The following is a 13,850-nucleotide window of genomic DNA, read 5'->3' on the forward strand; positions in this document are numbered from 1 at the left end:
ATTGATTTGTAACATTACTCATTATTCTTACATTTCTGTTGGTCTGTTCTAGTCTGAATTGTTCAGCCCTCTTATCTGATTTAGTTTGCATGTTGAGTATTTAAAAACTGTGTAATTGTGTGTAAATCATAAGATTGAGAGGAAAAGGAATATGTTAAACAATTTCTCTTCTCCACATAAGTCTATAAAACAGAATATTTATGTCGAGTCAGAAGAAAATCTGCTGGTGGTTTTAATGAACCACAAAATGTGTCCCTTGTATACCTTGCCTTGTCATCCTGCCTGAATTTATGTGTGACTCTGCATTAATGTAGTAAACACTCTTTTGGCAGTCCTGTCATTTTCAGGACCCATAGGGTGTCTCCAATTCCAGCTTTAAGCCAACTAATGACAATAATAAGACTTGCTTCACTTTTCTTTTTCCTGGAATGTCTGGTAGGAACTTTTGAAGCTCAGAGGGATATTGTAAACTTTTTCAAAGTGAAGAAACCAAATATCCCCAGCTACTTTTGAGTACACAAATATCCAGTAGTTGGAGCCTCCCATTTTTATGTTTAAGTCTGGATAGGATGGAGGGGACCTACCCAGGCTGAAAGCAGGTGGGCATTTAACAGGTTTTACTGCAAAATGTCTATCCAACTCATATTTTGAGCAAGGCTGGTAGCTTTTTTATAGTACCTCTAGAACAGTGATTTCTCACCTTTTGGTCTCTTAATAGTTTTATTAGAAGACTCTCATACTCCCTTTCCCTAAACCTGGCACATGAAATATTTTAGTTTAAATGACACTCTCCCTTATCTAGAAATTTTCACAAGAGTTCTTAAAAGCCAGTCGAGAATCTCTGTGTTTAGTCAGATACCTTCATCTTAATGTAGGGATTAACTGCATGATTTAAGATGCATTCTTTCTATTTTGTAAAAAATAAACATCCTTCTTTTATTTAAAGTTTATGTGTGTGTGTATGCATACATATTCAGTGATAATAGCACAAATCTGATTGTGTTTATCCCCCTCCCCCAAAAGTCTTTTGTTGCTGAACTTTCCAGAACCCCTGAGTTAGAAGCCAACTCCCACCAGTGCCTAGAAAGCCTTCTCCCACAAAAGTACTCATCTTCCTCCTTTCCACTATGGTGTCTTTTTTCAATAACATTAACACTCTAGTGCTCCCTGCCTCCTCCTCACACTCACCCTGCCTTCTCCCCAAGTCCCCACAGCTCTCATCTAATTCTTCCCCAGTGATTCCTTTTTTACAACCACCCAGAATTAGTCTGATTCCTGTATGTTCCTGTAGTACCAAGGACTTCTGCTTTGCTACATATACTTTGCATAGTAAAGTGGAAAAACCTAAACCCAAATCCATGTGAATCTTAAGTGTCATGTTCTCTCTGTTGCCCCATATTATCTCCCCAGATTTTGTTTCTTACTCCATGAATAGGACAATAATAACATTTTACTGTGCTGCTTTGGTGCTCAAATGAAATAATGCCTATGAAAATGCTCAATGATTAGTAGAAAGTTGATCATTATTCTGTTTTTACCATCATTATCTGTATTATTTTTATTTTGGTTGCCATGATCCTTAATTTAAGTTCATATAGCCTCTTCAGTGCTTTTCTCAAAACTCTCAGTTTTGGCTACCTTCTCTCCTCGCCATGATGAATCTGACAGTTGTCAATTTTCCTTCCCTTCCCAGGATGGTTCATACTTGGCTGAGTTCCTGCTGGAGAAAGGCTACGAGGTGAGTGACTCAGTGAGCAAGCACAGGCTGGTGGAATCACTTGGACGCAGTGGCCTCCTGCTTCCTCTGCCGTAGTCCTCCTGTGTGTGTTTTCCACTGAAACTCTGATAACAAGTCAAAATCAGGGGAAGAATGTGCCGCTTGGCTTGTAACCATGCCAGCTCATTGTGCTATTTATCTGTTGGTGAGCACTGGTGGCTTCCCCCTGTTCCTTAGTGTTTAACTGCTTTGCACGCTTCCCACATTCTTAGATAAAACAGCAACCTGTGTAAGCTAAAAGCTATAACATTATTAGGGTTAATTTATGATGTAATGTGTTACATAAAAAAAGGTCTCGAAGTGAAGTCACTTAATTCGGAAATTGCACAGAGCAATAAAAACTAAGCTGATCTTTGGCAAGCTTGAATGAAACATTTACACTCAGAGGTTTTTGCTTTCTAATAGGCAGCCATATATTTTATGGAGGCTGAAACTTCTGGGTTTGCTGGCGTCATCATCATTGTCGTCATCTTTTTCTCCTCTTTTGTCCTCTCCTTCAACACTGACTGCTTTCCTTAAAGGAAACCGGAATTTTACATATTGAATTTGATATAACCCCATGTATATATCTTACCTTTTTAAAGAACAATTCTCAGATATATACATCTATGTAAATTCATGTTACACAGAGAAGAAAAACCTATACAGTGACCCATATGCTCTGGGCTGATCTGGGAGTATTTATGTTAATAAATTTGGATTCTCTGGATTATTCTAATTGTAGGTGTACTGTTTTAAAAAATGTGCATGGTGAGCAGATGGAAAAACAACAGCAAGGAATTTGGCATCTAAATGCCAACAGGATTTGCTGAAAAGGAAACTAACTTTCTTACTATAACTCATAATCTTTTCTGAGAGCCTTGACTTTTAGACTTTAAGAAGTAATAGCAGATATGTTTAGCACCTTCTATTTCCTTACCTAGCCAGCTAGTTTTATATTTTGCAAAAATATCAAAATGAGACAACTATAATTATGAAAGTGTACATGTGCACTTATGTTCATATGCAAAGATTTCCTATAATAATTGAGTGATAAATACATATTCTTTAAAGCAGAGAATTTTAGAGTAGATCATATGTAATATAGAAGAGTTAGTTTTAGATAAAGACTGGTATTTATTTAGACTACATTAACTTAGTGCTTTGGTAAGTCTAAAAGGGAAGGATTAGCAGAGAGACTTACTCTGTTTCAGGTGCTGGCACGGCTGAGAGGTGTTTGGTAGCTAGAGAGGAGTTAGTGATTTGGCTGTGTATCAAGTGAACGAAGAGAAGGAAATTTGTGAGTAATAGTTGATGGGGTTCAGGATGTGCTACCTCAAAATATGGCACCTCAGCATATTGAATATTTTAAGCTGAAGCAGTTTGAGAAAATAGTGGAAGTTGGAGAAAATAGAAGGAGTTTGAGAAAACTGTAGAAGTTCTTCCTGTTAATCTTTTTTGGTTTAATATGGAGGAGGAAAAAATTTTTCCACAACTCTCTTAGGGTCCCTGTCTGGGTCTGAAAATTAAACTGAGAAGCATGCAAATTTATTTAATGTAAGTTTTACGTGACATGGAAACCTTCATAAAGAAATGAAGATCCAAAGAAACTGTTAAGGCTAGGTATGTTTATGTTAGGTTCGATGGAGAGTGGATGGTTGTGGAGAAATATGACAGGTCAGGCAGTATGATGTGAATATAATAAATAGGGGAAAACTTAACAAGATTTGTTTATTTGAATTCTTCTTGGCATCCCCTTGTCTTCAGAGACAAGGATGCTTCTTTTCTCCAGTTATAGGGTGGATACCTCTCACTAGAGAGTGTCATGACTGTTTCAGGGGAGAAGAGCAGGGGGAAGGTTAGAGTGACTTTCCTGCTTCTACTGTTTTCTCACATTCCTTCAGCTTAAAATATTCCATACACCAAGATGCCATATTTTGGGGTAGCGTGTCCTGAACCCCATCATGGTCATTGCAGTTTTGAACAGTGAGGTGATATGTCAGACAGAAAGCTTAAGCTGTGTGGTGTTGAAATTTACTTCCAAGGTGGACTAAGACCTGGGTGAGGATGGTGGCAACAAGTTGTATCCACAGCTAGCCCAGAGGAAAATGGAGCAGGCATGGCAGCATGAGGTGGAGTTGTCACTGTGAAAATGTGGTGGACTAGCGATAGGGCCTAGGGTTAATCTGGATATGGTAGATGGTGAACAGTCTCAGCATGATGCTGCTGTTAGTATTACTGGAAATGGCTGGAAAGAAGACCCGCAGAGGGACATGCGAACCTCCATTTAGGTGGCTCGTTAAGGAACTAGCAGACTTGAGAAGATGTTCCTAAATGGTTGACAGACATAGAAATAAATATAATGAGAACCTAGGACTGCCAGGTGAGCTACAAATGTTTTTGTTACGTTGACATTTGAAATTATAAGAGCATATTTGATTATGATAAATGCAACAGAAGGTCCACTTGGCAAATCACAGTTAATGAGAGGAATGAATCATTGAAACAATGATTGACCAGAGAAGGGAGATTTAGGAGTGAGATCCATAAATTGATAGAGGGAGATACTACAGACAGTACAGGTAGAAGGTATAGAGCTACAAAGCATAATCAGAAATGATTCCTCTTCATAGTCCAGGGGAAATACGACTTTTGTAGGAATAGGGGAATGAAAGGGTGTTTATCCATATTGTATTCAATTTTAATAGGCTGCTGTCTTCAATTTTAAGACATGGGTATAATTGTAGGATAAGCTATTAAGGGAAATCTAATAGTGGCACAGACTTCATCTTTTTGTGTTTAGGTTGAAGTAAATATGAGGGTCATTTTTCAAAGGGGCTGCATTGGAAGTTTTCCTGAGTTATCAGCCAGCAGCCCCTGGTTGCTCAAGACCATGAGCAAAATAATAGGGCTAGTAAATTGCATGCACTAGGATAAGAGGAGACACTTGTCTGTATCTGATTCCAGAGGGTCAACATCAGCAATTTGGATGAGCACAGACTTCTAACACAGCAGGTTCTCAACCTGTAGTATGCATCAGAACCACCCAGAGGCCCCATTAAGATGGGTCTGGGAATCAGCCTTTCTAACAAGCCCTGAGGTGTGACTGATGCTGCTCTCCTGGATCTTATGGTTTGAGAACAAGTACAACTAAAGGTTCAAATGAGATCATTTAATCACATGGTGAAGATGAACAGAATTTCTTAAGGTACCTTAATTTGTGGGGCTTTGCTTCTCTGAGCTATCATATTATTTTGAATTTATGCTTTGTATAAGGAATATCACTAGGATCAGAAATAACTGGAAACAATATGCTTTGGGGTAGCAGAGTATAACCCAGGAACAAATAAGCAATGGGAAAAAGAGCTATAGATTCTGTGAATAGGCTTGATAATGAGGCTGAGTTCTTCCTAGAGCAGAAAGGGGCAAACTTTAATTGGCTAGTAATGGTGAAGTCAGCCTTTCATTATGAAGAGGGGGAGGCATGGACTCTACAGAGAAGCAGTAGTCAACTGGAGCAGAGCAACCGGTTGAAGAACAGAGACAGGTTGGTGAGGTAATGATGATGGAGCCATGTAGGTAAAACCAAATCCTATCTATAGAATTAGCACAGCACAGTTACATATATTCCTTTACTTTTCTTTAGTCAAAAAAAAAAAAAAAAAAAAAAAGCAGAGTATAAAAGGATTGGCTAAGTTTATTTTTTTTTTAACGTTTATTTATTTTTGAGACAGAGACAGAGCATGAACAGGGGAGGGGCAGAGAGAGAGGGAGACACAGAATCCAAAACAGGCTCCAGGCTCTGAGCTGTCAGCACAGAGCCCAACGCGGGGCTCGAACTCACAGACTGCGAGATCATGACCTGAGCCGAAGTTGGCCGCTTAACTGACTGAGCCACCCAGGCGCCCCAGGATTGGCTAACTTTAAAGCAAAAATAGACATTTGCATATGACTTGAAAAGGAATATCATATATTAATAGACTGATTAGTTATTGTTAATTACCTTCTGTGACCTCACATATTAGATTCCTGAAGCAGTGGGCCCTGGCCTTCTAATGTGGCCACTGAAATCCATGCATTTGATCATGCTCTGAATGATATAACATAAGAAAATAAAGGATTGCTTTATTCCTGGTTCAGTTCTCATTGAGAAGAGACTCTATTTAAAGTTTTAAACTTACAGTTTTTAATGTTGCTTTTTTCTTGAATTTTGCTTAACATTAAACATTAAAGAGAATGAATCACACACTTGCTTATTATTTATAGAATATAGGTGCCATATCATGATGAGGGAAATTCAGAATTGTCAGGTGTTATAGAAATTCACCCTTTAAAACCTCAGATATTTAATTCTACAGTTGTTAAAGTACAAAGGATAATTCTCCCTTATAGTCTGTCAGCCAGCTCAGAGCCAGGAAGGTGAACAAGGAGGTCCAGCTTACAGTGGTGAGGAAGCCCTTAGGCTTGAACACTGAACAGCCTGTTTCCTACTCCTCCTTTGCCATTGGCAGCTTTGTGGCCTTGGGCAAGTCACTGGACCTCTCTAAGACTTAGGGTTTTGTTTTGTTTTGTTTTGTTTTAGGTAAATGGGGATAATAAATGCATCTATTTCCTAAGGTTGTCTTGAAGATTTAGGTGAGACAAAAAGATGGAAAACAGTCCAGAGAAGCTCTGTGGGATCTATGGGGCTTTAGTTGATATAAGAGTAACAAGGTGACACAGTGCTTGATGCTGACAAGCCAGGGGATAGAGATTTTATAGAAGGCTCCTTAGTCTAGTTCATTAATTAGCATTGGTGAAAGGTAGGCCTGTTAACATTTCCTAGGATCCTATCCCTGTATTCCTTCTTGCCATGAGGGGAAAAGGAGCATTGACAAAAGTGAAACTAATTCTTATGAAAGTTTTAAGTGCCTTTCTGTAATCACTGTTAGCAGATAAGCTAGCAACATATTTCTGTACCTATTTTGTACCCCAAAACACAGAAAAACCAGAAAAACAAAAGTCAAAGTTATATATTTAAAGAGCTAAAATATATCTGGGAGTAAATATATATATACATATATATATATTTAATATAATAATAAATATATATATATTTAATAATATGTATATATTTTAAAAGCTAAAATATATCTGGGAGTAAATGAAAAATTTATATTAAATAACATGGTAACAACTACAGTACAACATATCGAAATTTAAAATAAGGAATAGGTGAATTGTGGGTTTTCCTTCTAGGAAAGGAATTATAACCTGGGAGTATCAGGAAAACAGAAAGAAAATAGCATATAAGGATTGTCCAGTTGTTATCTGGGAGATCATTTGTTACAACATGGAGTTCCTATGTATCCAATCATGATCGGTGAGAATCTGTAAAATAATTTTTCTGGGTGAAAAGAGGCAAAAGTTTTTATGGATTTCATTTTGAAACATACTGAATGTTGGTAGAATGAACCATGTGTATACTTTAACTTTACCATGTATATTAGCTGTGTGATCTCAGGCATTGTCCTCTCAGGCACTGTATTATAATCCTAATAATATTAGGAAGATTAAGTGATTTAATGTCTATAAAGAACAGTGTCTGGCATAGGGGTCATTGCCATGTACATATTAGCTATTGATGTTACCTATATTATCTATGCTTTTCAAAAGGCAAGTATATTAAACATACCTGGGAAAGCATCCTTCCTTGGCTCCAAGAGAAATCTAGACACTGAAGAATTTGAAATCTAGTGGTTATAATTTTTCTGTTTTCTTGATCAAAATAACAAACATCCTGAAGGATTTGAAATCCAGTAGCAACAATTTTCTGTTTTTGTGATTGTAATAAATAAAGAAATGAGCAAGCATTTCTCTGTTATATTGCCTTATCTGAGTCTAGGTTTTGAAGTAAAATTAACTTTGTTCTGACATTGAGAGAACTCGAAATTTTCTTTTTCATCGTTTAGTTAAATGGAACATAAAATTTATTTGTCAAAATACTCATTTCTGTTTAAGACATCGGTTTTTCAGAATTATATTTTGTTTTTGAACTACTAAAACATAATAGTGATTTTGGTTAAGTTTATATGGAGTCATTTTCAGCTCATTTATCTTTTCAGTTTGGTTTCCTAACTCCTCAGCTCCTTTCCCCCCAAAATCCTTATAAAAACAAACAACAACCATACATACATCCCTTCTGTAAAGAGAAAGCTGCTAATCTCAAATTCTTAACTAGATTATCCAGTTTGCACACATTTTGGCTTGTCTTAAAGTTTGTATTTCACCTGTCTCTGAAGCAGACAGACTCAGCTTTCATTAGTTCTTAGAATAATACTTGCTGTCATGGATTAAGCATTTGGCAGGGCTTTCTTTCCCTGTATACACATACCAAAAGTTGGGAGTAGGGGAAATTAAAACACATTGTGTGTGTGTGTGTGTGTGTGTGTGTGTGTGTGTGTGTGTGTTATAAAAAAACTCAGTGCTTAATGCTTTTGGTTATAAGTGTGACAGAAAGTCCTATGTTATTCATTTGCTGTGACTTTGTGTAGTTGTCTGATTTCGTACTGAATCCAGCAGTATCATTTGATATTTTTATCAGAGCCTTTAAAGCTTATATGCATTGTGTATGTATAAGGAGTTGCTCTTTGTTTTGGGCTGTTGGAATATATGACTTACCCAGAATCCAGCGATCAAGAGAAAAAATAGACTAAATCATATTTTTATTATTACTTCATTATGAAAATTCAGTTGTCTTTAGAACATAGAAATTCCTTTATATCCAATGAAATAAAGCTCTACTTACATCTGAGAAATCTATGTTTCAGAAATAACTTGGTGGTCAATACCAATTTTGTTATGTATAAGTATGTATGTGAACTTGATTTTTATTAAACAAAAATTATTTGCTGAAATTGTTTGTTAAAATTGTTTGTAGAACAGTTCAACTTTACAATTAAGCTACAACCTGAAAAACTGGACCATGAAGTACAATAATTCTAAGCTTGATGTGTTATTCTCTACTTTCAAATTAAGAAATGGATATGTGTACCCAAATCTCAATTTAGTGTTTCCTAGATTTTATTGTTTTTTTATTAAATTTTTTTTAATGATTATTTATTTTTGAGGGAGACAGAGTGCAAGTGGGGGAGGGGCACAGAGAGAAGGAGACACAGAATATGAAGCAGGCTCCAGGCTCCTAGCTATCATCATAGAGCCTGACGCAGGGCTCAAACTCATGAACCTGAACCAAATCATGACCTGAACCAAAGTTGGATGCTCAGCTGACTGAGCCACCCAGGTGCCCCTACTGTTTTCCTCCTGAGATGTCAATGAAGTTTGAGATATTCCCTTCTTAAAATATTTTCCTTTTTACCAAATTTTCTTGGGTTTAGTTCTTTTGGAAAACAGTGTGGATGAGTGCTTTTCTCTTTGGCTAAAGCAACTAACCAACAGAATTATTAATTGTGGGTGTGTTGTATCCTTTGAAGAAGTTAATTTCTCATGTATGCTGTATAAAATGACGGTGACATTTCTTTCTATTTGAAAGAAAGTCTTATGTGCTTATAATTCCACTCCCCGCCCCCCCCCCCCCAATTTGGAATATTTGAGTCATGCCAAGGATTAATTTTGGTTTGAAACAGACAGAAAACGATTGAGTGAAAATATAGAAGTGTATTCAGCTGCAAATGAGACTACTCAACTTCAGAAGGAACACTTCTAAAATAGGTGAAGGATTAAAACTGCCACCAGTAGAACTGGAACTTGGGCAGCTGGTGACATAAGCTCATATTAGCATTGGCAACACAAAGGGAGCAATCTTGACACCAGAAGGAAGTGAGACCAAGTCTTGAACAATTTCTCTTATGTATCAGACACAAATAGTCTTTTCTTCAGTATCAGACAGGTATGCATTCTTGTTCCGAGGACTTTATCCCACTGTCACACTTATTATGGTTAAGTCAAAGATAAAAATTAAAAAGTAAAAAATCCTTTTTTAATTTGAATTTGCTTCATGTGTTAAATCTAGTAGTATATAAGTCTTGTCCCTAATCTGTGCTGTTTAGTTCTTACTTTTCCACAAAGCTGCATTATAGGAGTTGCTGCCAGATTATATTAGTGCACCCATATATTTATAATGAGTACATTGGAAGGACATGGTGGCATCAGAGCCTCGTGGCCTCATGCTTTGTGTTAAAGAGGCTGCAAGGCAGTTTTACTGATATGGCCTCGCATGGTCTGTCTTCAGTTTCAAACTCAAGAGATATTTTTTGTCAGCAGCAGGGTTCTAAGTGTGTGTGTGTTTGGAAAATGAGACATTTGAGTATCAGTAAGTAAGCATTTGCTGTGAAGTCGCATAATTATCTAATTACTTTTGTTGAGATTGCCAGTGAAAACACCACAGAGAGATGGAGGCACCATGCTGGTGGCTGGTGGGCAGTGGTTGGGGAGAAAGTAAGCAGTGGAACTATTTCTAACAAATTAAAAATAATGTTTATTAAAAAATAATAATGTTTATAAATAATAGCTATTTTTATCACAAGGTAAGCATTAACAAAAGAACTTTTGAGGTGCTTGTTAATCCTCATTACATGTTTATAATTTCTTTTCTTTCCACACTATAAAAAAATGAAGGTCCATGGAATTGTGCGGCGGTCCAGTTCATTCAATACAGGTCGAATTGAACATCTGTATAAGAACCCCCAGGCTCATATTGAAGGAAGTAAGTCATTTTCTTTACTAAAATTTCTTTCTATAACTTCCTGTATTATGATAAGGTATTTTCAGATGTCATTTTTCTCAAAGCCCATCAAGTTGCAATTATTTACCGGTGAATTGCCTGCATTGAATTCTATCTGCATGCTTTGAAAACCCTTCTATTGCTTGCTGCCCCTGGGCCACAGTGTCATCTTGGTTAGTCTGTTACAGGATATTGGTCAGGTGATACTGCTCAAGGGACCAAGAGTAGACATGCCTTTGATTGCCCTTCTCCAGGTGTCCTTATCCCCTCAAGTAAGATCAGGTCCATATTCTCAGAACACTCCTTTACTTTTTATGTTTGGTCTAATGTAATCAAGCCAAGTAATCTTTGTACATGTATTTAATTTTTAAAATAATTTGTGAAGACAGGTCCAAAAACAAATGGCAATCAAAACTATATTTAATTGCTTTACAGATCATTGCAGTTGCATGTTTTTTTGTTATTAAAATTGCCTGAATGTAGCCATATAGTCTACATAGCACAGTCACAGAGTTTTCTCATTTGCTCTTTACAGCAGCTCCTAAACTTGTGAGTGAAACCATTTTACAGATGAGGAAATGGAGGCAGAGGGAGGTTGTAACTTTATTGAGGTCATACACCATGTAAAAGACAGAGCTAGGACCAGGACACTGGGTTTTTAAACTCCAAGTTCAGCCGGCTCTGCTTGTCCAGTTTTTCCAGCTGGCGGGGATGATTCAGTCAGTTTGTAAAGCATAAGTAATTTTGTATTCATTTCAGAGCATCGAATACTTGGAGTTTTGGGTTACTTGTACAAGTAGTGACATCATCAGGAAGATGATCTAGTTGTCTCCACTAAAGGCTTTTCACCTTTATATTTAGTATTTAGTGCATCCTCCTTGAAAATTATGATCATTTTTGTGCAAAGTGAAGAATGGCACTACCATTGGATCTAAACATAGATTAGTATTATATACAAATAATGTAAAGATCAAGCTAGCAAATTGCCCATCTACAATGTGTCAAATTCTTATAGTAATGAAGTCAGTGTATGGATCTACTGAGACTTAGGGTTAGAATAGGCCAGTTGTTCTTTAATCAATTTAATCAATTATGTCACTACATCACTCATTTCATGGATGGCTTAAGGATTCATGTTTATGAAGTACTTAAAAATCACCAGATAAAAGCATCTGATTCACTATTACCCAGTGTATTACAGAGTTCTTTAGAGAATATATACATTAGTGTGAGATTTTCTTTATCTGAATATCACTCTTATGTAATATACCTTACAACTATCTGGGAACCATAAGATTCATTAATTGTATAATATCTGTCTTCTGTCTTGATATGACTTTTACTTTTTAATTAATTAATTAATCTTTTATTTTTTAAATGTTTATTTATTTTGTGTGTATGAGAGAGCGAGAGCGAGAGAGAGAGAACACAGAAGTGGGGGACAGAGAGAATGGGAGAGAGAGAATCCCAAGCAGGCTCCTTGCTGTCCATATAGAGCCTGATGTGGGGCTTGATCTCACAGACTGTGAGGTCATGACCTGAGTTGGAATGGAGTTGGACACTTAACCGACTGAGCCACCCAGGTGCCCCTTGATATGATTTTTTTAAAACGTTCTTTTGAGTTTTTAAAAATCCTCTTTAGACATAGGCAACACATGTGAATATCTTTCTACTCTTTAGGTTCTTTAAAGATGAGAGTTATTCTCTGCTACTCCAAAACCAGTCTGGTTTTCAGACATTTAGAATATACATTTCCATTTTGATATTTTTAAAAATTGGGCTTTTGTTGTTTTCTTCTATCTGATGGTATGTTTTTGAATTCTAAAGACATGAAGTTGCACTATGGTGATCTCACTGACAGTACCTGCCTTGTGAAGATCATTAACGAAGTAAAGCCTACGGAAATCTACAACCTTGGAGCCCAGAGCCATGTTAAAGTAAGCCATTTTCACAGTCACATTTCTTTGCTGTGTTCTTGAGTTGTTCTGTATTTTGTCTGTTGTTTCTTAATACAATAATACAGGCACTGCTCCTAGTCTTCAAGTTTAATTAATGAATCTGATAGAAATACTAATACTTTTTAGAAGTGTATTCTGTTATTGAATGATATAAAATCTTACTGCTAACATTAAAATAGCAGTATTCCTTTATTTTGGATTGATCTTGTAGTCTGTTCTCTGCCATTTCAAATCACATTGTGAATGAAGTGTTTTGTTAAAATATTGAAAAATGTAACTCAATAAAACTTCTATTTTAATATTAATTTTTGGTAGTGGTTATATTATTGGCTGAGAAAGTAATATTTTTGAGTTAAATAATATGTTAAAATTAACTGAATTAACTTTTTATTATAAGTAGTAAAAATCATGGGAAGAAAAGCCTCTTGTCTCCTTAGTATGATACAGCTAATGTTGATTTTTTTTTCCCTTAATTCAGATTCTCTGGTAGTCTACCTACCTCTCTTTAGTTTTTCTTTCTGGAAAAAATTGCAGTAAACTGGAGTAGCCCATTCCTAGGGCTCTACTAATCTCCTTAATTCAAGTTTTTGTTATATTCACTTGAGTGAGTGAAATCTGAAGCCAGGAATGCTATGAATTCTATTTAGATATTTATTCAATCAGGATAGTGGAGCTTAGAAATAAAAGCAAATAACTCTAAGCTAAAACAGTCCCTCTCTCCCCCCAAATCAGAGAATCTATCAGTGATTTTTTCTGTTCAATGAATGAATTCAGCAGTCTTATTTCAGAATTGTATTCCTTTATATCCCCAACTCTGGCACAGTGGAAGCTATATGTCTCAGCTAGTTTAAGGGACAAATTATAAATTTCTAAATAAAATGAAACAGGTGTGAACATAGTGAGAGAAACATAATGGTAGGCCCAGTCTTATAATTGATATCAAATTTAAAAATAGTGTATAAATTCTCATAATGTACATTTTTCTCTCAAATATTAACCTTGACAGATAGCTACATATCAGTAAAGATGCTTCTTATCTGTGCTGTCTAGGAAAAAAATGTTTTTCCTTTCTTAATCTCTGATGATACTGACCTGTATCCAGCATTAAGCTTTGGGCTGTGGAAATTATCAAGGTTTTTCAGTTAGAGCAGAGCTGGTTTTCTAAATGATTCTGAATGTATTTTCTCATTTTGAAAGGGTATCTTATGCATACTATGCCTGGAGAGATTATCACCTGTCTTTTCTATAGAGACATAGTGGCTCTCTTTATCACTCCAGGAATGAAGACTATTTATCCCTAACTGGAACAATCAGTCCATCTTCCACATTGTAATTTATCTAGCTGCTTTTTGGCCTTCCTCACCAAAATGAGAGTATCTTCCAGGCAAAATAGAATGTTTTGGAATGAATCCTC

General features: G+C 36.2%; 1 protein-coding gene across 4 annotated transcripts in view; it reads left to right on the top strand.

Moving 5' to 3' along the window:
* Positions 1–13,850, top strand: part of GMDS (GDP-mannose 4,6-dehydratase) — a 639,676-nt gene that overhangs the window by 146,003 nt on the left and 479,823 nt on the right. For all 4 annotated transcript variants that reach the window (XM_058733196.1, XM_058733195.1, XM_058733198.1 and 1 more), the window contains 3 exons: positions 1,694–1,738; positions 10,373–10,460; positions 12,306–12,415. In XM_058733196.1, the coding sequence (XP_058589179.1) occupies positions 1,694–1,738; positions 10,373–10,460; positions 12,306–12,415 (243 nt within the window). The remainder of the gene's footprint in view (positions 1–1,693; positions 1,739–10,372; positions 10,461–12,305; positions 12,416–13,850) is intronic.

Source organism: Neofelis nebulosa, chromosome 6 (assembly GCF_028018385.1).
Source record: "Neofelis nebulosa isolate mNeoNeb1 chromosome 6, mNeoNeb1.pri, whole genome shotgun sequence".
NCBI lineage: Eukaryota > Metazoa > Chordata > Mammalia > Carnivora > Felidae > Neofelis > Neofelis nebulosa.